Source organism: Squalius cephalus, assembly GCF_949319135.1.
Source record: "Squalius cephalus genome assembly, chromosome: 23".
NCBI lineage: Eukaryota > Metazoa > Chordata > Actinopteri > Cypriniformes > Leuciscidae > Squalius > Squalius cephalus.
The window spans coordinates 1,192,501-1,217,500 of record NC_137144.1 but is presented as its reverse complement, the minus strand read 5'-3'; the positions used below and the strand labels follow the sequence as shown (position 1 = coordinate 1,217,500).

At 51.9% G+C, this 25,000-nt stretch overlaps 1 protein-coding gene across 1 annotated transcript in view; it reads left to right on the top strand.

Moving 5' to 3' along the window:
• The window catches only part of fanca (FA complementation group A), a 79,818-nt gene that overhangs the window by 39,822 nt on the left and 14,996 nt on the right, over positions 1–25,000 (top strand). The window contains exons 29-36 of the mRNA XM_079858991.1: positions 1–45; positions 129–198; positions 11,908–12,062; positions 13,649–13,748; positions 13,857–13,916; positions 14,672–14,776; positions 15,933–16,048; positions 20,623–20,752. The exon at positions 1–45 is cut by the window's left edge and continues 84 nt beyond it. Coding sequence (XP_079715117.1) covers positions 1–45; positions 129–198; positions 11,908–12,062; positions 13,649–13,748; positions 13,857–13,916; positions 14,672–14,776; positions 15,933–16,048; positions 20,623–20,752 — 781 coding nt within the window. The remainder of the gene's footprint in view (positions 46–128; positions 199–11,907; positions 12,063–13,648; positions 13,749–13,856; positions 13,917–14,671; positions 14,777–15,932; positions 16,049–20,622; positions 20,753–25,000) is intronic.

Sequence of the window (25,000 nt, the reverse complement as noted above, 5' to 3'; positions counted from 1 at the left end):
GATCTGCGCTCGCATCATCACTGCTGTTCTAGACCATCACACGACGTGAGTGACTCGCACGGGTTTCAGAGGGATCTCAGTCATACCTCACCTAATGTGTGTGTGTGTGTGTGTGTTTGTGTGTGTAGGTCACAGCCAGGAGAACGGTCTCATCCACACACAGACAGCTGTCTGCCTGACCTTCTGTCGCTCCTACAGGTGCGGATCTCCTTCAGTCTTTCTCTTCCCTCCCGCTGAAACACTCAGCGCTCCTACACTCAGAGCAGCCCAGCCTTAATTCTGCGCGAAAAGATTGTTTTATCAATAAAATTAAACATTTATTTCCCATATATTGTCTTTCAATAATTCAAGCACTTTTCAAATACTTCATCTTAAAAACGGCCTGTGAAGGGATTCTGGAATCCACTGCTGCTTCAATGTAGATGTAATGAGGGATTATAATCAAGGTACTAATCAATATTTTTCCTTCTAAATATCACTCGAGCTGAAAGACTTCTCTAGGCTCATGAGAGTTTACTCTGTGATCAGTGTGATTACTGAAATGTTCTTTCATGTGTTCTCTAATGTCTGTGTTTGATATGAATGCAGTAGCAGGGCTTGCTCATTTAGCCCGGCTTCCAGAAGCATGGAAAGATGTTTTGTTTGAGAAAGGTCTTCAACTGGTTCTGGGTCTTACACTTGTGTCAGGGGTTTTCCAGGACTTACAGGTTTTCCAGGCTCCTACACTCAGCTCTCCTACACTCAGAGCTCCTACACTCAGGGCTCCTACACTCAGAGCTCCTACACTCAGAGCTCCTACACTCAGGGCTCCTACACTCAGAGCTCCTACACTCAGGGCTCCTACACTCAGGGCTCCTACACTCAGGGCTCCTACACTCAGGGCTCCTACACTCAGCTCTCCTACACTCAGGGCTCCTACACTCAGAGCTCCTACACTCAGGGCTCCTACACTCAGGGCTCCTACACTCAGGGCTCCTACACTCAGAGCTCCTACACTCAGGGCTCCTACACTCAGGGCTCCTACACTCAGGGCTCCTACACTCAGAGCTCCTACACTCAGGGCTCCTACACTCAGGGCTCCTACACTCAGGGCTCCTACACTCAGAGCTCCTACACTCAGGGCTCCTACACTCAGGGCTCCTACACTCAGGGCTCCTACACTCAGGGCTCCTACACTCAGAGCTCCTACACTCAGAGCTCCTACACTCAGCGCTCCTACACTCAGAGTTCCTACACTCAGAGCTCCTACACTCAGGGCTCCTACACTCAGGGCTCCTACACTCAGGGCTCCTACACTCAGAGCTCCTACACTCAGAGCTCCTACACTCAGGGCTCCTACACTCAGAGCTCCTACACTCAGGGCTCCTACACTCAGCGCTCCTACACTCAGAGTTCCTACACTCAGAGCTCCTACACTCAGGGCTCCTACACTCAGAGCTCCTACACTCAGGGCTCCTACACTCAGAGCTCCTACACTCAGAGCTCCTACACTCAGGGCTCCTACACTCAGGGCTCCTACACTCAGGGCTCCTACACTCAGAGCTCCTACACTCAGGGCTCCTACACTCAGAGCTCCTACACTCAGAGCTCCTACACTCAGGGCTCCTACACTCAGGGCTCCTACACTCAGAGCTCCTACACTCAGGGCTCCTACACTCAGGGCTCCTACACTCAGAGCTCCTACACTCAGGGCTCCTACACTCAGAGCTCCTACACTCAGGGCTCCTACACTCAGCGCTCCTACACTCAGAGCTCCTACACTCAGGGCTCCTACACTCAGGGCTCCTACACTCAGAGCTCCTACACTCAGGGCTCCTACACTCAGAGCTCCTACACTCAGGGCTCCTACACTCAGCGCTCCTACACTCAGAGCTCCTACACTCAGGGCTCCTACACTCAGGGCTCCTACACTCAGGGCTCCTACACTCAGAGCTCCTACACTCAGAGCTCCTACACTCAGAGCTCCTACACTCAGAGTTCCTACACTCAGAGCTCCTACACTCAGAGCTCCTACACTCAGAGCTCCTACACTCAGGGCTCCTACACTCAGAGCTCCTACACTCAGAGCTCCTACACTCAGGGCTCCTACACTCAGGGCTCCTACACTCAGGGCTCCTACACTCAGAGCTCCTACACTCAGGGCTCCTACACTCAGAGCTCCTACACTCAGGGCTCCTACACTCAGGGCTCCTACACTCAGGGCTCCTACACTCAGAGCTCCTACACTCAGGGCTCCTACACTCAGCGCTCCTACACTCAGGGCTCCTACACTCAGCGCTCCTACACTCAGGGCTCCTACACTCAGAGCTCCTACACTCAGGGCTCCTACACTCAGGGCTCCTACACTCAGGGCTCCTACACTCAGAGCTCCTACACTCAGGGCTCCTACACTCAGGGCTCCTACACTCAGAGCTCCTACACTCAGGGCTCCTACACTCAGAGCTCCTACACTCAGGGCTCCTACACTCAGCGCTCCTACACTCAGGGCTCCTACACTCAGGGCTCCTACACTCAGGGCTCCTACACTCAGGGCTCCTACACTCAGAGCTCCTACACTCAGGGCTCCTACACTCAGGGCTCCTACACTCAGGGCTCCTACACTCAGAGCTCCTACACTCAGGGCTCCTACACTCAGGGCTCCTACACTCAGGGCTCCTACACTCAGAGCTCCTACACTCAGGGCTCCTACACTCAGGGCTCCTACACTCAGGGCTCCTACACTCAGAGCTCCTACACTCAGGGCTCCTACACTCAGAGCTCCTACACTCAGGGCTCCTACACTCAGCGCTCCTACACTCAGAGCTCCTACACTCAGGGCTCCTACACTCAGGGCTCCTACACTCAGGGCTCCTACACTCAGGGCTCCTACACTCAGGGCTCCTACACTCAGAGCTCCTACACTCAGAGCTCCTACACTCAGAGTTCCTACACTCAGAGCTCCTACACTCAGAGCTCCTACACTCAGAGCTCCTACACTCAGGGCTCCTACACTCAGAGCTCCTACACTCAGAGCTCCTACACTCAGGGCTCCTACACTCAGGGCTCCTACACTCAGGGCTCCTACACTCAGAGCTCCTACACTCAGGGCTCCTACACTCAGGGCTCCTACACTCAGGGCTCCTACACTCAGGGCTCCTACACTCAGCGCTCCTACACTCAGAGCTCCTACACTCAGGGCTCCTACACTCAGCGCTCCTACACTCAGGGCTCCTACACTCAGAGCTCCTACACTCAGTGCTCCTACACTCAGAGCTCCTACACTCAGGGCTCCTACACTCAGCGCTCCTACACTCAGGGCTCCTACACTCAGAGCTCCTACACTCAGAGCTCCTACACTCAGGGCTCCTACACTCAGGGCTCCTACACTCAGAGCTCCTACACTCAGAGCTCCTACACTCAGGGCTCCTACACTCAGGGCTCCTACACTCAGGGCTCCTACACTCAGGGCTCCTACACTCAGCGCTCCTACACTCAGAGCTCCTACACTCAGGGCTCCTACACTCAGAGCTCCTACACTCAGGGCTCCTACACTCAGGGCTCCTACACTCAGAGCTCCTACACTCAGGGCTCCTACACTCAGCGCTCCTACACTCAGGGCTCCTACACTCAGAGCTCCTACACTCAGCTCCTACACTCAGAGCTCCTACACTCAGAGCTCCTACACTCAGGGCTCCTACACTCAGAGCTCCTACACTCAGGGCTCCTACACTCAGCGCTCCTACACTCAGGGCTCCTACACTCAGTGCTCCTACACTCAGCTCCTACACTCAGAGCTCCTACACTCAGAGCTCCTACACTCAGGGCTCCTACACTCAGAGCTCCTACACTCAGAGCTCCTACACTCAGGGCTCCTACACTCAGGGCTCCTACACTCAGGGCTCCTACACTCAGGGCTCCTACACTCAGAGCTCCTACACTCAGAGCTCCTACACTCAGCTCCTACACTCAGAGCTCCTACACTCAGGGCTCCTACACTCAGAGCTCCTACACTCAGCTCCTACACTCAGGGCTCCTACACTCAGGGCTCCTACACTCAGGGCTCCTACACTCAGAGCTCCTACACTCAGAGCTCCTACACTCAGCTCCTACACTCAGAGCTCCTACACTCAGGGCTCCTACACTCAGAGCTCCTACACTCAGAGCTCCTACACTCAGAGCTCCTACACTCAGAGCTCCTACACTCAGAGCTCCTACACTCAGAGCTCCTACACTCAGGGCTCCTACACTCAGGGCTCCTACACTCAGAGCTCCTACACTCAGAGCTCCTACACTCAGCTCCTACACTCAGAGCTCCTACACTCAGGGCTCCTACACTCAGAGCTCCTACACTCAGCTCCTACACTCAGGGCTCCTACACTCAGAGCTCCTACACTCAGGGCTCCTACACTCAGGGCTCCTACACTCAGGGCTCCTACACTCAGAGCTCCTACACTCAGAGCTCCTACACTCAGCTCCTACACTCAGGGCTCCTACACTCAGGGCTCCTACACTCAGGGCTCCTACACTCAGGGCTCCTACACTCAGAGCTCCTACACTCAGGGCTCCTACACTCAGGGCTCCTACACTCAGAGCTCCTACACTCAGGGCTCCTACACTCAGAGCTCCTACACTCAGGGCTCCTACACTCAGGGCTCCTACACTCAGAGCTCCTACACTCAGGGCTCCTACACTCAGGGCTCCTACACTCAGGGCTTCTACACTCAGGGCTCCTACACTCAGAGCTCCTACACTCAGAGCTCCTACACTCAGGGCTCCTACACTCAGGGCTCCTACACTCAGGGCTCCTACACTCAGAGCTCCTACACTCAGGGCTCCTACACTCAGAGCTCCTACACTCAGAGCTCCTACACTCAGGGCTCCTACACTCAGAGCTCCTACACTCAGAGCTCCTACACTCAGAGCTCCTACACTCAGAGCTCCTACACTCAGGGCTCCTACACTCAGGGCTCCTACACTCAGGGCTCCTACACTCAGGGCTCCTACACTCAGAGCTCCTACACTCAGAGCTCCTACACTCAGGGCTCCTACACTCAGAGCTCCTACACTCAGAGCTCCTACACTCAGGGCTCCTACACTCAGGGCTCCTACACTCAGAGCTCCTACACTCAGGGCTCCTACACTCAGAGCTCCTACACTCAGGGCTCCTACACTCAGAGCTCCTACACTCAGAGCTCCTACACTCAGAGCTCCTACACTCAGAGCTCCTACACTCAGAGCTCCTACACTCAGAGCTCCTACACTCAGGGCTCCTACACTCAGAGCTCCTACACTCAGAGCTCCTACACTCAGAGCTCCTACACTCAGGGCTCCTACACTCAGAGCTCCTACACTCAGGGCTCCTACACTCAGAGCTCCTACACTCAGAGCTCCTACACTCAGGGCTCCTACACTCAGAGCTCCTACACTCAGGGCTCCTACACTCAGGGCTCCTACACTCAGGGCTCCTACACTCAGGGCTCCTACACTCAGGGCTCCTACACTCAGAGCTCCTACACTCAGGGCTCCTACACTCAGGGCTCCTACACTCAGGGCTCCTACACTCAGAGCTCCTACACTCAGAGCTCCTACACTCAGGGCTCCTACACTCAGGGCTCCTACACTCAGGGCTCCTACACTCAGAGCTCCTACACTCAGGGCTCCTACACTCAGAGCTCCTACACTCAGAGCTCCTACACTCAGGGCTCCTACACTCAGAGCTCCTACACTCAGAGCTCCTACACTCAGAGCTCCTACACTCAGAGCTCCTACACTCAGGGCTCCTACACTCAGGGCTCCTACACTCAGGGCTCCTACACTCAGGGCTCCTACACTCAGAGCTCCTACACTCAGAGCTCCTACACTCAGAGCTCCTACACTCAGAGCTCCTACACTCAGGGCTCCTACACTCAGAGCTCCTACACTCAGGGCTCCTACACTCAGCGCTCCTACACTCAGGGCTCCTACACTCAGAGCTCCTACACTCAGCTCCTACACTCAGAGCTCCTACACTCAGAGCTCCTACACTCAGGGCTCCTACACTCAGAGCTCCTACACTCAGGGCTCCTACACTCAGCGCTCCTACACTCAGGGCTCCTACACTCAGTGCTCCTACACTCAGCTCCTACACTCAGAGCTCCTACACTCAGAGCTCCTACACTCAGAGCTCCTACACTCAGAGCTCCTACACTCAGAGCTCCTACACTCAGCTCCTACACTCAGAGCTCCTACACTCAGGGCTCCTACACTCAGGGCTCCTACACTCAGAGCTCCTACACTCAGAGCTCCTACACTCAGCTCCTACACTCAGAGCTCCTACACTCAGGGCTCCTACACTCAGAGCTCCTACACTCAGCTCCTACACTCAGGGCTCCTACACTCAGGGCTCCTACACTCAGGGCTCCTACACTCAGAGCTCCTACACTCAGAGCTCCTACACTCAGCTCCTACACTCAGAGCTCCTACACTCAGGGCTCCTACACTCAGAGCTCCTACACTCAGAGCTCCTACACTCAGAGCTCCTACACTCAGAGCTCCTACACTCAGAGCTCCTACACTCAGAGCTCCTACACTCAGGGCTCCTACACTCAGGGCTCCTACACTCAGAGCTCCTACACTCAGAGCTCCTACACTCAGCTCCTACACTCAGAGCTCCTACACTCAGGGCTCCTACACTCAGAGCTCCTACACTCAGCTCCTACACTCAGGGCTCCTACACTCAGAGCTCCTACACTCAGGGCTCCTACACTCAGGGCTCCTACACTCAGGGCTCCTACACTCAGAGCTCCTACACTCAGAGCTCCTACACTCAGCTCCTACACTCAGGGCTCCTACACTCAGAGCTCCTACACTCAGGGCTCCTACACTCAGGGCTCCTACACTCAGAGCTCCTACACTCAGGGCTCCTACACTCAGGGCTCCTACACTCAGAGCTCCTACACTCAGGGCTCCTACACTCAGAGCTCCTACACTCAGGGCTCCTACACTCAGGGCTCCTACACTCAGGGCTCCTACACTCAGAGCTCCTATACTCAGGGCTCCTACACTCAGAGCTCCTACACTCAGGGCTCCTACACCTACACTCAGGGCTCCTACACTCAGGGCTCCTACACTCAGGGCTCCTACACTCAGGGCTCCTACACTCAGGGCTCCTACACTCAGGGCTCCTACACTCAGAGCTCCTACACTCAGGGCTCCTACACTCAGGGCTCCTACACTCAGGGCTTCTACACTCAGGGCTCCTACACTCAGAGCTCCTACACTCAGAGCTCCTACACTCAGGGCTCCTACACTCAGGGCTCCTACACTCAGGGCTCCTACACTCAGAGCTCCTACACTCAGGGCTCCTACACTCAGAGCTCCTACACTCAGAGCTCCTACACTCAGGGCTCCTACACTCAGAGCTCCTACACTCAGAGCTCCTACACTCAGAGCTCCTACACTCAGAGCTCCTACACTCAGGGCTCCTACACTCAGGGCTCCTACACTCAGGGCTCCTACACTCAGGGCTCCTACACTCAGAGCTCCTACACTCAGAGCTCCTACACTCAGGGCTCCTACACTCAGAGCTCCTACACTCAGAGCTCCTACACTCAGGGCTCCTACACTCAGGGCTCCTACACTCAGAGCTCCTACACTCAGGGCTCCTACACTCAGAGCTCCTACACTCAGGGCTCCTACACTCAGAGCTCCTACACTCAGAGCTCCTACACTCAGAGCTCCTACACTCAGAGCTCCTACACTCAGAGCTCCTACACTCAGAGCTCCTACACTCAGGGCTCCTACACTCAGAGCTCCTACACTCAGAGCTCCTACACTCAGAGCTCCTACACTCAGGGCTCCTACACTCAGAGCTCCTACACTCAGGGCTCCTACACTCAGAGCTCCTACACTCAGAGCTCCTACACTCAGGGCTCCTACACTCAGAGCTCCTACACTCAGGGCTCCTACACTCAGGGCTCCTACACTCAGGGCTCCTACACTCAGGGCTCCTACACTCAGGGCTCCTACACTCAGAGCTCCTACACTCAGGGCTCCTACACTCAGGGCTCCTACACTCAGGGCTCCTACACTCAGAGCTCCTACACTCAGAGCTCCTACACTCAGGGCTCCTACACTCAGGGCTCCTACACTCAGGGCTCCTACACTCAGAGCTCCTACACTCAGGGCTCCTACACTCAGAGCTCCTACACTCAGAGCTCCTACACTCAGGGCTCCTACACTCAGAGCTCCTACACTCAGAGCTCCTACACTCAGAGCTCCTACACTCAGAGCTCCTACACTCAGGGCTCCTACACTCAGGGCTCCTACACTCAGGGCTCCTACACTCAGGGCTCCTACACTCAGAGCTCCTACACTCAGAGCTCCTACACTCAGAGCTCCTACACTCAGAGCTCCTACACTCAGGGCTCCTACACTCAGGGCTCCTACACTCAGAGCTCCTACACTCAGAGCTCCTACACTCAGAGCTCCTACACTCAGGGCTCCTACACTCAGGGCTCCTACACTCAGGGCTCCTACACTCAGAGCTCCTACACTCAGAGCTCCTACACTCAGGGCTCCTACACTCAGGGCTCCTACACTCAGAGCTCCTACACTCAGGGCTCCTACACTCAGGGCTCCTACACTCAGGGCTCCTACACTCAGAGCTCCTACACTCAGAGCTCCTACACTCAGGGCTCCTACACTCAGAGCTCCTACACTCAGAGCTCCTACACTCAGGGCTCCTACACTCAGGGCTCCTACACTCAGAGCTCCTACACTCAGGGCTCCTACACTCAGAGCTCCTACACTCAGGGCTCCTACACTCAGAGCTCCTACACTCAGAGCTCCTACACTCAGAGCTCCTACACTCAGAGCTCCTACACTCAGAGCTCCTACACTCAGAGCTCCTACACTCAGGGCTCCTACACTCAGAGCTCCTACACTCAGAGCTCCTACACTCAGAGCTCCTACACTCAGGGCTCCTACACTCAGAGCTCCTACACTCAGGGCTCCTACACTCAGAGCTCCTACACTCAGAGCTCCTACACTCAGGGCTCCTACACTCAGAGCTCCTACACTCAGAGCTCCTACACTCAGGGCTCCTACACTCAGGGCTCCTACACTCAGGGCTCCTACACTCAGAGCTCCTACACTCAGAGCTCCTACACTCAGGGCTCCTACACTCAGGGCTCCTACACTCAGGGCTCCTACACTCAGAGCTCCTACACTCAGAGCTCCTACACTCAGAGCTCCTACACTCAGGGCTCCTACACTCAGAGCTCCTACACTCAGGGCTCCTACACTCAGAGCTCCTACACTCAGAGCTCCTACACTCAGGGCTCCTACACTCAGAGCTCCTACACTCAGAGCTCCTACACTCAGGGCTCCTACACTCAGGGCTCCTACACTCAGGGCTCCTACACTCAGAGCTCCTACACTCAGAGCTCCTACACTCAGAGCTCCTACACTCAGAGCTCCTACACTCAGAGCTCCTACACTCAGAGCTCCTACACTCAGAGCTCCTACACTCAGGGCTCCTACACTCAGAGCTCCTACACTCAGAGCTCCTACACTCAGAGCTCCTACACTCAGAGCTCCTACACTCAGAGCTCCTACACTCAGGGCTCCTACACTCAGGGCTCCTACACTCAGGGCTCCTACACTCAGAGCTCCTACACTCAGAGCTCCTACACTCAGAGCTCCTACACTCAGGGCTCCTACACTCAGGGCTCCTACACTCAGAGCTCCTACACTCAGGGCTCCTACACTCAGGGCTCCTACACTCAGAGCTCCTACACTCAGGGCTCCTACACTCAGGGCTCCTACACTCAGGGCTCCTACACTCAGGGCTCCTACACTCAGGGCTCCTACACTCAGAGCTCCTACACTCAGGGCTCCTACACTCAGGGCTCCTACACTCAGGGCTCCTACACTCAGAGCTCCTACACTCAGGGCTCCTACACTCAGGGCTCCTACACTCAGGGCTCCTACACTCAGGGCTCCTACACTCAGGGCTCCTACACTCAGAGCTCCTACACTCAGGGCTCCTACACTCAGCGCTCCTACACTCAGAGCTCCTACACTCAGGGCTCCTACACTCAGGGCTCCTACACTCAGGGCTCCTACACTCAGGGCTCCTACACTCAGGGCTCCTACACTCAGAGCTCCTACACTCAGAGCTCCTACACTCAGAGTTCCTACACTCAGAGCTCCTACACTCAGAGCTCCTACACTCAGAGCTCCTACACTCAGGGCTCCTACACTCAGAGCTCCTACACTCAGAGCTCCTACACTCAGGGCTCCTACACTCAGGGCTCCTACACTCAGGGCTCCTACACTCAGAGCTCCTACACTCAGGGCTCCTACACTCAGGGCTCCTACACTCAGGGCTCCTACACTCAGGGCTCCTACACTCAGCGCTCCTACACTCAGAGCTCCTACACTCAGGGCTCCTACACTCAGCGCTCCTACACTCAGGGCTCCTACACTCAGAGCTCCTACACTCAGGGCTCCTACACTCAGAGCTCCTACACTCAGGGCTCCTACACTCAGCGCTCCTACACTCAGGGCTCCTACACTCAGAGCTCCTACACTCAGAGCTCCTACACTCAGGGCTCCTACACTCAGGGCTCCTACACTCAGAGCTCCTACACTCAGAGCTCCTACACTCAGGGCTCCTACACTCAGGGCTCCTACACTCAGGGCTCCTACACTCAGGGCTCCTACACTCAGCGCTCCTACACTCAGAGCTCCTACACTCAGGGCTCCTACACTCAGAGCTCCTACACTCAGAGCTCCTACACTCAGGGCTCCTACACTCAGGGCTCCTACACTCAGAGCTCCTACACTCAGAGCTCCTACACTCAGAGCTCCTACACTCAGCGCTCCTACACTCAGAGCTCCTACACTCAGAGCTCCTACACTCAGGGCTCCTACACTCAGGGCTCCTACACTCAGAGCTCCTACACTCAGAGCTCCTACACTCAGAGCTCCTACACTCAGAGCTCCTACACTCAGGGCTCCTACACTCAGCGCTCCTACACTCAGAGCTCCTACACTCAGAGCTCCTACACTCAGGGCTCCTACACTCAGAGCTCCTACACTCAGAGCTCCTACACTCAGGGCTCCTACACTCAGGGCTCCTACACTCAGAGCTCCTACACTCAGGGCTCCTACACTCAGAGCTCCTACACTCAGGGCTCCTACACTCAGGGCTCCTACACTCAGGGCTCCTACACTCAGAGCTCCTACACTCAGAGCTCCTACACTCAGGAGCTCTGTATTTGTATTTGAAAAGTGCTTGAATTATTGAAAGACAATATATGGGAAATAAATGTTTAATTTTATCGGTAAAACAAAATTTTCGCGCAGAATTAAGGCTGCAGTCCGTCTGATATAGATATAGAGGCGTTTCACATATGAGCGTAATATTGCCCATATAAATATCCAAATATATGAGCCGGCTTTCACTCTTCAAGTCAATTATATATTCATCTGAGAAAAAATCAGTTTGAATAAGGAAAGCGATATCTTTATCATAGAATCCTTTCAATGGTTAAAGTTACCGGAGTCATTGCCAGGGACACACGTAGACCAAATTAGGCTCCAAAAGTAGTGTTTGTTTAATTACAAAATGAAGGCAAATCTAAATAATAGAATGGGCTGTCCAGAACCAGCGTCTGCTCTCTGGCTCAGCTGGACATCTCTCTAGAGGAGCGTCTCACACACCGGGATCCAGCTGATCGCCAGTTGAGGTCATGTGTGGGCAAAGGTACCAAACTGCATTTCCAAAACCCAACAGCAGAGTTCGCCACAGACCGAGGTTGAGTGACGTGGTGTGGGGGGGTTTATAGCAAGAGTCCTGATCTAAAGCAGCTTCAGTGTCTCGTACAGTCACTGCTCTTCATCTCTCTCTCTCTCTCTCTCTCTCTCTCTCTCTCTCTGCAGGCGTTCCTGTATGAAGAGCTGCTCACTCATAGCGCATCAGAAGACACAGGTCACTTCCTCTGGGACCTGATTGACAGCAGGTGCTCCGTGACCCCTGACCCCGACAGCATCGCACAGGAGCTGAAGTACCAGCAGACGCTTCACGACGTGAGCCGGTACGGACACACACACACATTCTTGTACATCTATCTTTATGTGGACTTTCATTGACACAATGCAATCTCTAGCCGCTTACCCTAACCTTACCCTTCACAACTATGTGCCTAACCCGACCCCTGACCCTAAACCGACCCTTAACCGACCCTTAACCTCATAACCTGATCCCTAAAACCAAGTCTTGACCCTCAAACAGAACTTTAAAGGCTCTCAGAGACTGAGGACCGGCCAACATTAGAGCCCTGCACGGGCCTCAAATCTAGGCCCGAGCCCGGCCCTGGCCCGAGACGCTCAGGCCCTAGCCCGACCCGTGTCCGACAGCTCATCAGAATTATCAGCCCGAGTCCGACCCGAGCCCTTTTTTTTTTTTTTTTTTTTCTTCACAGCGGCAGACTGCCATTAAAATATGTTCGTTTTGTTAGTTATGTTTCTTTTCTTTTCATTTCTTTATTAAGCTAATTTAGACAAATGTTGGGAGCATTTAAAAAAAAAATGACGACCAAGCAGCCGAGCCAACAGCGAGTAAACATGTTTGATCAATTTAGCCTCTCAAATCAACGCTAATACTTTACTTAGCTACAATAAAATCCATAGATGTAAAACACTTCAAGCATATCACACAGACAGTTAGTTTAATGTTTATTTATTAAACCACAGTGAGTAATTTTTTTTTTAAATACCGAGGCAGGCTCAGGCTGCTCGCAACAGCGCTCGCAAACGAAATGAGCAATAGTCAATCTAAACAAATTAAATAAAATAAATAAAAAACAAACTTGCAGGTTATCTTACCTCAAAAATGCACCACAGAACATGGCCATTCTTTTTTCCAGTAGTTTCCAACAGTTAAACGAAAATAAAGTCCAATCGAACGAAAAACGAAAAACATCAGTAGTTTCCAACAGTTAAACGAAAATAAAGTCCAATCGAACGAAAAACGAAAAACATCAGTAGTTTCCAACAGTTAAACGAAAATAAAGTCCAATCAAACGAAAAGTTAGAACAGTCTCTTACAGAGCATCCACAGTGGAAGATTTTAACCCAGTCCTCTCTTCTATCACTCGCGATTTTTCTCTTAATATTCTCCACTATTTGCACATGAGGTGAATCGCTGGTTCCGCTGACGGGAAACCACTTGTGTGTGCGTGCGCGTGCGTGCGACTGTCATGTCAATCATATGTCAGTGTAAATAATTATAAGATTATTAAAGTTATGAGGTTATTAAATGTCTTTCTATGTTTGTTTTTCTATCGTCGACGTCAATTTCTCATATTTTTTTTTATTAATGTCTACAAATATAAAAAGAAGGATAACTCAAAAAAGGCCCGAGGCCCGGCCCGCGTGTGAACTATGACGTGAAAATTGGCCCGAAGCCCGGCCCTAGGGGCGTAAAAAAGTCGGGGCCCGTCGGGCTCGGGCTGAAATGCAGGGCTCTGGCCAACATGTCCTCACTTTACTCTCTCTGTCCTCTCTCCAATGGTCTAAAACTCAAACTGGTCCTCACAAAGATAGTTGTACAAGTGTACACACACACACACACACACACACACACACACACACACACAGTGATGGTGTTCGTGTCTCTCAGGGTTCTAGCTCTTCTTCCTGCTGTCCTGCTGGTGTCCGTCAGAACCGACCGGAGAACCCTGGACTGCCGCCGGATGATGGACCACATCACGCATGTTCAGGTCTCAGCACGACACACATGATCTGTGATGTGATGATGAGGTGTGTGTGTGACGTGTGTGTGTGTGTGTGTGTGTGTGTGTGTGTGTGTGTGTGTGTGTGTCTCTCAGAGGAGGGCGAGTGGTTCTGCGGGCCTGCTGTCGTTCAGTCTCACGGCTCACTTCCTCAAAGTAGGTGACAACATCTGAACACACTGCATCACTCACACACTTCTCGTGCGCCGTGTAGAGCTGTCAGGATGAAAAGCTGAATTATAATTTCTTTCTTAAATCTTAGCAAAACTCTAAAGGCAATATTTAATGTTAGAGGAGAAAAGTGCTGTATTGTCTCCTGTGTCCACAAGAGGGCGCAAGCGAGCGCAATTAGCAAATATGAACCAAATCAAGCATCGCATCTTATACTGAAATGAAACGACATTCACGTTTTAAAGTGCATTAACTTTTGAAACAGATATTATGAACAGCATGAACACACAACAGCAAACTGACACTCAGAAACACACTTCTACTCACTACATCTACATATTGATCATCACAGACATGATTGTTGAGTGCTGAGCGCTTTCTGTTGACAGTGTTTCAGCTGATAAACACACACACACACACAGACACACACAGACACTCACACACACACTCAGCTCTGACCGATGTGCCGGTTTGGTCAAGTGTGTCGTTGCACCATTTTTACACCATCTCAGCCGCACTGCGCTGCACTGGATCAGCTAACGGAAACACACCGCGTCAGTGATGTCATCATCATGCCTCGTCCGCCTCTTGACACCAACAATTCGAATGTGCCGTTTTTTTTCTCTCAATGCGACGAATATTCGAAATTAAAATGTTTATTTGACAGCCCTACATGTTCAAACGGTTCAAATCACAATATTTGCAGTGTGTTTATGTTGAATGTGTGTGTTGTGTTTCAGGCGGTGGTGTGTGTCGGCGCGAGCTGTGCCGGTCCTGTTGACGCCGTGAACGCGTGTGTGTCGGAGTTCAGCGCTCAGTGTCCACTGCTGCTGCTGTCTGCTGCGGTAAACACGTGTGTGTGTGTGTGTGTGTGTGTGTGTGCAGCGCTGGTGGAGGCGTCTCTCTGTGGCGCTCAGCTCTCAGTGGAAGCGTCTGACTGTGTGTGTGTGTGTGTGTGTGTGTGTGTGTGCAGCGCTGGTGGAGGCGTCTCTCTGTGGCGCTCAGCTCTCAGTGGAAGCGTCTGACTGTGTGTGTGTGTGTGTGTGTGTGTGTGTGTGCAGCGCTGGTGGAGGCGTCTCTCTGTGGCGCTCGGCTCTCAGTGGAAGCGTCTGACTGTGTGTGTGTGTGTGTGTGTGTGTGTGTGTGTGTGCAGCGCTGGTGGAGGCGTCTCTCTGTGGCGCTCGGCTCTCAGTGGAAGCGTCTGACTGTGTGTGTGTGTGTGTGTGTGTGTGTGTGTGTGTGTGTGTGTGTGTGTGTGCAGCGCTGGTGGAGGCGTCTCTCTGTGGCGCTCAGCTCTCAGTGGAAGCGTCTGACTGTGTGTGTGTGTGTGTGTGTGTGTGTGTGTGCAGCGCTGGTGGAGGCGTCTCTCTGTGGCGCTCGGCTCGCAGTGGAAGCGTCTGACTGTGTGTGTGTGTGTGTGTGTGTGTGTGTGTGTGTGTGTGTGTGTGTGTGTGTGTGCAGCGCTGGTGGAGGCGTCTCTCTGTGGCGCTCGGCTCGCAGTGGAAGCGTCTGACTGTGTGTGTGTGTGTGTGTGTGTGTGTGCAGCGCTGGTGGAGGCGTCTCTCTGTGGCGCTCGGCTCGCAGTGGAAGCGTCTGACTGTGTGTGTGTGTGTGTGTGTGTGTGTGTGTGTGTGCAGCGCTGGTGGAGGCGTCTCTCTGTGGCGCTCAGCTCTCAGTGGAAGCGTCTGACTGTGTGTGTGTGTGTGTGTGTGTGTGCAGCGCTGGTGGAGGCGTCTCTCTGTGGCGCTCGGCTCGCAGTGGAAGCGTCTGACTGTGTGTGTGTGTGTGTGTGTGTGTGTGTGTGTGTGTGTGTGTGTGCAGCGCTGGTGGAGGCGTCTCTCTGTGGCGCTCGGCTCGCAGTGGAAGCGTCTGACTGTGTGTGTGTGTGTGTGTGTGTGTGTGTGTGTGTGCAGCGCTGGTGGAGGCGTCTCTCTGTGGCGCTCGGCTCGCAGTGGAAGCGTCTGACTGTGTGTGTGTGTGTGTGTGTGTGTGTGTGTGCAGCGCTGGGGGAGGCGTCTCTCTGTGGCGCTCGGCTCGCAGTGGAAGCGTCTGACTGGACGAGATGCTCTTCCTCAACAGCTGCAGATGCTGGACGACAGTCACAGCTGGAGCTCACGGTGAAACACACATCTGCATGGCCTGAACAACTCTCACACTCAGTCTCATCTCATTTAAGCCTGTAAACAAGTCTTACATATCTTAGATGGTCCGAGTAAAAGTCTTAAAGTCCCCCTCTAGTCAATAATTGTATCCCTTAAAGGAACATATCATGAAAATCTGACTTTGTCCGTGTGTAAGTGCTATAATTGGGTCCAGTGCTTCTACCGACCCAGAAAACATGAGAAGTGAAACCCAGTAACTGTGTTCTGGTGAGCCTTTCTCTGCAAGCATGTCAGAAAATAAGCCGATTTTGCCGATCCGACATGCCGATCCGACATGTCAGATTTCGCTCTCCTTCTGACGTATGAAGAGGATCTATAATATTACCGGCCCTTAATCTGCACGTGTACACACACCAGCCGACATTTATACATAAATGTCTCCACTAACCATTCAGAAACAAAAAATCAAACTTCTTCCACGGTGTCGTTATGGGGTATTGTTTGTTGAATTTTGAGGAAAATAATTAATTTAATCCATTTTGCAATAAGGCTGTAACATAACAAAATGTGGATAAAGTGAAGCGCTGTGAATACTCTCCGGATGCACTGTAGGTGACAGTCGTAACCTGAGACGTTCCCTTTCGAATGGGAACTGGCACTGCATCGATGCCGCTTCGGGGAGCGATGTACAAACACCATGCAGAGGGGAGTGCACGCCAAATTATGGCTGTGACAAAAACGTCAGAACTGGCAGTTTCACTGAAATGCTAAAACACTCCCCCTTCGGGTCACATACTGACATTATTCCCTACGGTCCTGCCCAAGCTATAAGCCTCAAAGAGGCCTCAGACACAATGAAGGCCTACCAAGGCCGATCACAGGCCTGGAACCAACAGCTTCCTCGGAAGAGGTTCCTTTAAGGGAATATGGCCAGGGGATCCAGAGGAGTCCGGTCCAGTCACTTTCTGAAGGGGACATGAAGCCAACCCCACATGCCACCAGGGAGGCTGACCTGGTCTAATTTACTGACCTAGTCTTGCCAACAACCTGTCTGTTTCCTAAACAGAGGCTTTAACATTATTCGCCTCACTTGTGGAGGGATCCGATAGGGGGGACTGCAGGCAGTGATCGCTCACAGACCGGATCATAGAGACGGGCATCCTGGAGAGTAGAACTCAGCATAGCGCTTCTAACCCTCGCAAACGAGGGGAGTAACTCTACTCGATCCTGGATCTACACAGTGCTTCAGGGCCTGTGGAGGCTGGGCACTCTAAAGGGACCCTAATAAGGGGAGCGCCTCCAGCTCTAGGGCTGATCTAACAGGGAGGCCTCGTGAGAGTCCTTCGACCTGCCGACCAGACTTAGAGATTTATGTATTCATACAGAGCGATCCTCAGATGGATTCTGGAACACTATGCTTAAACCTGATCAGTATTGACCAGGCTCTGGGCTAGAGACGGGGGCTCCATGGGGCCTGCAAGGTGATGCTTAATGCCTTTGCAGTGCTAAGCATCCAACTCGTTGGGGAGCCGCCTTCAAGGAGGCCTGGTAAGGCCTAGCCTCAGAAGCCAGGTGCTCTCACAGACATCTCTGTGGGCCTGGTTATACTTATTTAACATTGCCAACAGGCAGTGTACTCAGCAGAAGTGCTATCGAGCCTTTAAAGCAAGCTATCGAGGAGGCCTACTGTGAGGCCAACAGCTTCGACTGTCATGGGCGTCAGCCCCGGGCAGTGCTTCGGCTCTAAGGGAGCTTACTCAACCATCCCAAATGGGAGGGAGTCACTAATCTGTCTCTACCTGAGCCTGGGTGGTGAAGGGTGATATCATACGAACTATGGGTAGTAAAGTACTCCCTAACAAGGGTCAATAATGACCCTAACAAGGGGAGCACTACCAGCATGACCCTGAGGATGAATCAGGGTCGAGGCCTATTATCTTGTATTTTTTACAAGACAGATTTTATGTTCTCTACTAAACCCAAGGGTATGGAGGCCTCAGTATGTGGCCAACGGCACTGGACCTTATGACTTGAATTATTTTATTCAAGAGACTCAGAGGAAAAATCCTTTTTGAACTTAAGGCCTTGTTGCCAGCTACTACACTACTCCGCTGTAAAGGGCAGAGCACACTGCTTCTTACTCTCTAGAGAGAAAGGCCTGATGACACCCATGAGGTCTCTGCATGGCAGGCTTGTTGAAGATAGCCTGCTCCCTATGCTGTAATCTTCCCTGTAACACCACTGGCATTTACACCTAGTGCAAAAGGCGGGCCTTGGCCAGACGACTCTGAGTAAGAAGAGGCCAGTACCAGGAAAAACTAGATTTTTTTTATTTTTATATATATATATTTATTTAGAACCACAGCATTACATACAATACAGTATGGCATTGGGTTTTAACATGTTAGTCCATTATGTTTCCACAATATTGACAATTCTTCAAAACTTAATTATATCGTACACATTATACAGAGAATGAAAACAAATACACCTAGTACAGGGGGAGAATAAAAATAAAGAAATAATAATAAATTAAATAAATAAAAATAAAGGAATGGAGAAAGGCATAGATGAACACAGGGTGGATGTGACAGTATAACTCATGATCACTGCAGTATTAAAGGCATTATGGGGCCCACCTCAGGGGTCTTCTGAAGTCGTAATGCAAATGTGATTTGTTCCGTTTCGTACAACTCCCAAACTTTTTGAATCCAAGCATTGTATGATGGAGGGCCAGGTTTTAGCCATCTGCATGTAATACACTTAATGGCTGCAGCGAGTACAATTTGTAATAAAAATATATTTTAGCTCTACCCTCAAGGCCCTCTGGACGCACACCTAGAAGGGCTATTATGGGGTCTTCTGGGATTTCATAATGGAAGATCAAATATATCTTTCCAGTAATTTCTTAATTTTGGACATGACCACAAGATATGGGTGTGGTTACCGACATTGTTGGCCACAATTTCTCCAGCACTTGTCTGAGCAGGATGGATACCATCTTGCAATTATCTGTGGGGTTCGAAAACATCTGGTTATTATCTTCCATTTGAATTCCCTCCAGACATTAGAGTTGGTCAGGAGATGTCCCTCTCCACAAGCTTCCTCCCGAGATGTCCCTCTCCACAAGCTTCCTCCCGAGTTTCAAGAGGAACCGTTTCATTAATTTCAGCCTCCCATTTTTCCTTGATCTGTAATGTGTTATTTGAATTCTTAGTCAAGAATAATAGATATCCTTTAGAAATGATTTTTTTGACCGCACGTCCAATTTGTATTTCTTTAAAATAAACTTCTATTGGGGAGGTTTTTTTTTATCATTTCTAGATCCTTATGCGTTGTGAGGAAATGTCTCAGTTGTAAATGTCTAAAGAAATTCAGACCTTGGGAGTGTGAATTCATTTATTTCATTTCTTATTTGTTCGAATTATTTAAGTGTGTCATCATGAAATAATTGGTGCAGATAATCAAGTCCATATTGAGACCACTTTTTGAAACCCACGTCTGTACGAGATGGTGCAGAGTCATTAAGATAGCCAATGCTGGCTGCGGATGAGATTCTCTTAGACAAACCAAATGATCTTTGTATAGTTCTCCAAATTTATAAAGTAACTTTGGTCCATTCACCCATGGAGGCATTTTTAATGATACACTGGAAAAGGGCACTATTTTAAGGGGCATGTACAGAGGCTCTGTTCAATATTGATGCACCGGGTTTGTGTGTCTTCCCTCATCCATGAAGCCAGGGGCCTCAGTTGAGCTGGCCAGAAGTAAAGCCTGAAGTTTGGGAGTCCCAGCCCGCCATTTGTTTTAGGCGACTGTATTATTTTAAGCCTTATTCTTGGCCGTTTTCCTTGCCAAACAAATTTAGAAATGACAGATTTTGGCACTTCTATGGGTAACATCTGAAACAAAGAGTAATCTCGGAGAGAGAGGGAGAGCTGTCCAACCATTTAAATCTTCACTAATATTTGTAATTACCTTTTTATAGTTTGTATCGTATAACTGGTCCAAAGACGAGGGAATAAAGATGCCCAGGTATTTAAACCCATTCTTGGGCCATTTGAACCTGCTTTTAATTTGGATTTGTTTTGAAATTTGACCATTCATCCATATCCATATTCACTTTATATCCAGAGTAGTGCCCATACTTGAGAATTAACTGGAAAAACTAGATTTACAGGAATAAAATCTCCTGATGGTCTAAGGAACCTACTCTCAGACACTGAGAGGCTCGAGGCGAGAGTGCATAGCGGACCGCCACCAAACATTCCTAGATACTAAGTGTAAGCCAGATATTGAGGCGTCCCTCACACAAATATACATGTCTGAAGTTAAGATCTCTAATCTCAAAGCGACTCTCAAGAGTGAGAGGAGAACTGCTGCTCTAGTAGAAGGTGGCTCTCGTCCCCTGAAAAGAAGAGGGCAGACGAGAGTGGAGTTTGTGGCACTTCCCTCAAGAGATTTCCTGAGGGGCGATGTCCCCTTTGCACACCATCCCCCCCCCCCCCCGTAGCGCCGGGCCTTAAAAGCCTGTGACTGTGAGATCGGCTGCTTCCTCTCTGACGTGTGTGTGTGTGTGTGTGTGTTAGGCTGATTGGAGGACTGGCGCCCGTGGCTCCGGCGGCTCCATCATGGCTGCTGGCCGCGGCTCTGCACAGCGTCCTCAGGAGATGCGAGAGCAGGAGACGGGTCCTCTCACAGCTGGACGACAAGGATCAGGTCAGTCACATGATCTCACAGGCCTACTAGTGCTGCATTCTGGTCCACTTTTAGACACACACTTGCGAACTTCCCTAAGCACTTCCCCTCGGGGGAATCCCCGCCGCCATTTTGAAGTGCGTTCCACTTCGTGAAGTGGACGAGGGAGGTTTAGATGGACAGACCCTCGTTCCCTCGATTTTGACAGAGGGAGCGAGTCTACTTCATATGGACACTTCAGGCACCTCTATGTCCCACAATGCAGTACGATTGTGACGTCCCCACATATCTCATCTAATCACCACCACAACAAACAACTCTATGATATAATAATTCTCTTTTTTTTTTAATTGAAAACAACCCAAACACCATATATACATTTGGATGCTGCATTAGACAAATTCTTAAAGGGAAAACAAATGTAAATAATAAATCAACTTCACAGCTGATTCCAAGTGATCAAGGGCTTAGGACGTTCTAGTTCAGCCCATTGCAGTTTCCGCCAGTAGTGGGCACTCGCAATGACGTACATCCGAGTGAACGAGACGGAGGGAAGTTAGCAAGTGAAAGGCATGACAATTTTGGACTGGAACGCAGCAAGGGAGAGCACTTCCTGTTCTGATGCTCTTCCTGTCCTGATGCTCTTCCTGTTCTGATGCTCTTCCTGTCCCGATGCTCTTCCTGTCCCGATGCTCTTCCTGTTCCGATGCTCTTCCTGTTCCGATGCTCTTCCTGTCCCGATGCTCTTCCTGTTCTGATGCTCTTCCTGTTCTGATGCTCTTCCTGTCCTGATGCTCTTCCTGTTCTGATGCTCTTCCTGTCCTGATGCTCTTCCTGTTCCGATGCTCTTCCTGTCCCGATGCTCTTCCTGTCCTGATGCTCTTCCTGTTCTGATGCTCTTCCTGTCCCGATGCTCTTCCTGTCCCGATGCTCTTCCTGTTCCGATGCTCTTCCTGTTCCGATGCTCTTCCTGTTCCGATGCTCTTCCTGTTCCGATGCTCTTCCTGTCCCGATGCTCTTCCTGTTCCGATGCTCTTCCTGTCCCGATGCTCTTCCTGTCCTGATGCTCTTCCTGTTCTGATGCTCTTCCTGTCCTGATGCTCTTCCTGTTCCGATGCTCTTCCTGTTCCGATGCTCTTCCTGTCCCGATGCTCTTCCTGTCCCGATGCTCTTCCTCTCCCGATGCTCTTTCTGTTCCGATGCTCTTTCTGTTCCGATGCTCTTCCTGTCCCGATGCTCTTCCTGTCCCGATGCTCTTCCTGTTCCGATGCTCTTCCTGTCCCGATGCTCTTCCTGTTCTGATGCTCTTCCTGTCCCGATGCTCTTCCTGTCCTGATGCTCTTCCTGTTCCGATGCTCTTCCTGTCCCGATGCTCTTCCTGTTCCGATGCTCTTCCTGTCCCGATGCTCTTCCTGTCCCGATGCTCTTCCTGTCCCGATGCTCTTCCTGTCCCGATGCTCTTCCTCTCCCGATGCTCTTTCTGTTCCGATGCTCTTTCTGTTCCGATGCTCTTCCTGTTCCGATGCTCTTCCTGTCCCGATGCTCTTCCTGTTCCGATGCTCTTCCTGTCCCGATGCTCTTCCTGTCCCGATGCTCTTCCTGTTCCGATGCTCTTCCTGTCCCGATGCTCTTCCTGTCCCGATGCTCTTCCTGTCCCGATGCTCTTCCTGTCCCGATGCTCTTCCTGTCCCGATGCTCTTCCTGTCCTGATGCTCTTTCTGTTCCGATGATCTTCCTGTCCCGATGATCTTCCTGTCCCGATGATCTTCCTGTCCCGATGCTCTTCCTGTCCCGATGCTCTTCCTGTTCCGATGCTCTTCCTGTCCCGATGATCTTCCTGTCCCGATGATCTTCCTGTTCCGATGATCTTTCTGTTCCGATGCTCTTCCCGTCCCGATGCTCTTCCCGTCCCGATGCTCTTCCCGTCCCGATGCTCTTCCCGATGCACTCTTCCCGTCCCGATGCTCTTCCTGTCCCGATGCACTCTTCCTGTCCCGATGCTCTTTCTGTCCCGATGCTCTTCCTGTCCCGATGCTCTTCCTGTCCCGATGCTCTTCCTGTTCCGATGCTCTTCCTGTTCCGATGCTCTTCCTGTTCCGATGCTCTTCCTGTCCCGATGCTCTTCCTGTCCCGATGCGCTCTTCCTGTCCCGATGCTCTTTCTGTTCTGATGCTCTTCCTGTCCTGATGCTCTTTCTGTTCCGATGCTCTTCCTGTCCCGATGCTCTTCCTGTCCCGATGCTCTTCCTGTCCCGATGCTCTTCCTGTCCCGATGCTCTTCCTGTCCCGATGCTCTTCCTGTTCCGATGCTCTTCCTGTCCTGATGCTCTTCCTGTCCTGATGCTCTTCCTGTCCGATGCTCTTCCTGTTCCGATGCTCTTCCTGTTCCGATGCTCTTCCTGTCCCGATGCTCTTCCTGTCCCGATGCTCTTCCTGTCCCGATGCTCTTCCTGTCCCGATGCTCTTCCTGTCCCGATGCTCTTCCTGTCCCGATGCTCTTCCTGTCCCGATGCTCTTCCTGTCCCGATGCTCTTCCTGTCCGATGCTCTTTCTGTTCCGATGCTCTTCCTGTTCCGATGCTCTTCCTGTCCCGATGCTCTTCCTCTCCCGATGCTCTTCCTCTCCCGATGCTCTTCCTGTCCCGATGCTCTTCCTGTCCCGATGCTCTTCCTGTCCCGATGCTCTTCCTGTCCCGATGCTCTTCCTGTCCTGATGCTCTTCCTGTCCCGATGCTCTTCCTGTCCTGATGCTCTTCCTGTCCTGATGCTCTTCCTGTCCTGATGCTCTTCCTGTCCTGATGCTCTTCCTGTCCGATGCTCTTCCTGTTCTGATGCTCTTCCTGTTCCGATGCTCTTCCTCTCCCGATGCTCTTCCTGTTCCGATGCTCTTCCTGTCCCGATGCTCTTCCTGTCCTGATGCTCTTCCTGTCCTGATGCTCTTCCTGTTCTGATGCTCTTCCTGTCCCGATGCTCTTTCTGTTCTGATGCTCTTCCTGTCCCGATGCTCTTCCTGTTCTGATGCTCTTCCTGTCCCGATGCTCTTCCTGTCCCGATGCTCTTCCTCTCCCGATGCTCTTCCTGTCCCGATGCTCTTCCTGTCCCGATGCTCTTCCTGTCCCGATGCTCTTCCTGTTCTGATGCTCTTCCTCTTCTGATGCTCTTCCTGTCCTGATGCTCTTCCTGTCCTGATACACTTCCTGTCCCGATGCTCTTCCTCTCCCGATGCTCTTCCTGTTCTGATGCTCTTCCTGTCCCGATACACTTCCTGTCCCGATGCTCTTCCTGTCCTGATACACTTCCTGTCCCGATGCTCTTCCTCTCCCGATGCTCTTCCTGTCCTGATGCTCTTCCTGTCCGATGCTCTTTCTGTTCTGATGCTCTTCCTGTTCTGATGCTCTTCCTGTCCCGATGCTCTTCCTCTCCCGATGCTCTTCCTCTCCCGATGCTCTTCCTGTCCTGATGCTCTTCCTGTCCCGATGCTCTTCCTGTCCCGATGCTCTTCCTGTCCCGATGCTCTTCCTGTCCTGATGCTCTTCCTGTCCCGATGCTCTTCCTGTCCTGATGCTCTTCCTGTCCTGATGCTCTTCCTGTCCTGATGCTCTTCCTGTCCGATGCTCTTCCTGTTCTGATGCTCTTCCTGTTCCGATGCTCTTCCTCTCCCGATGCTCTTCCTGTTCCGATGCTCTTCCTGTCCCGATGCTCTTCCTGTCCTGATGCTCTTCCTGTCCTGATGCTCTTCCTGTTCTGATGCTCTTCCTGTTCTGATGCTCTTCCTGTCCCGATGCTCTTTCTGTTCTGATGCTCTTCCTGTCCCGATGCTCTTCCTGTTCTGATGCTCTTCCTGTCCCGATGCTCTTCCTGTCCCGATGCTCTTCCTCTCCCGATGCTCTTCCTGTCCCGATGCTCTTCCTGTCCCGATGCTCTTCCTGTCCCGATGCTCTTCCTGTTCTGATGCTCTTCCTCTTCTGATGCTCTTCCTGTCCTGATGCTCTTCCTGTCCTGATACACATCCTGTCCCGATGCTCTTCCTCTCCCGATGCTCTTCCTGTTCTGATGCTCTTCCTGTCCTGATACACTTCCTGTCCCGATGCTCTTCCTGTCCTGATACACTTCCTGTCCCGATGCTCTTCCTCTCCCGATGCTCTTCCTGTCCTGATGCTCTTCCTCTTCTGATGCTCTTCCTGTCCTGATGCTCTTCCTGTCCTGATACACTTCCTGTCCCGATGCTCTTCCTCTCCCGATGCTCTTCCTGTCCCGATGCTCTTCCTCTC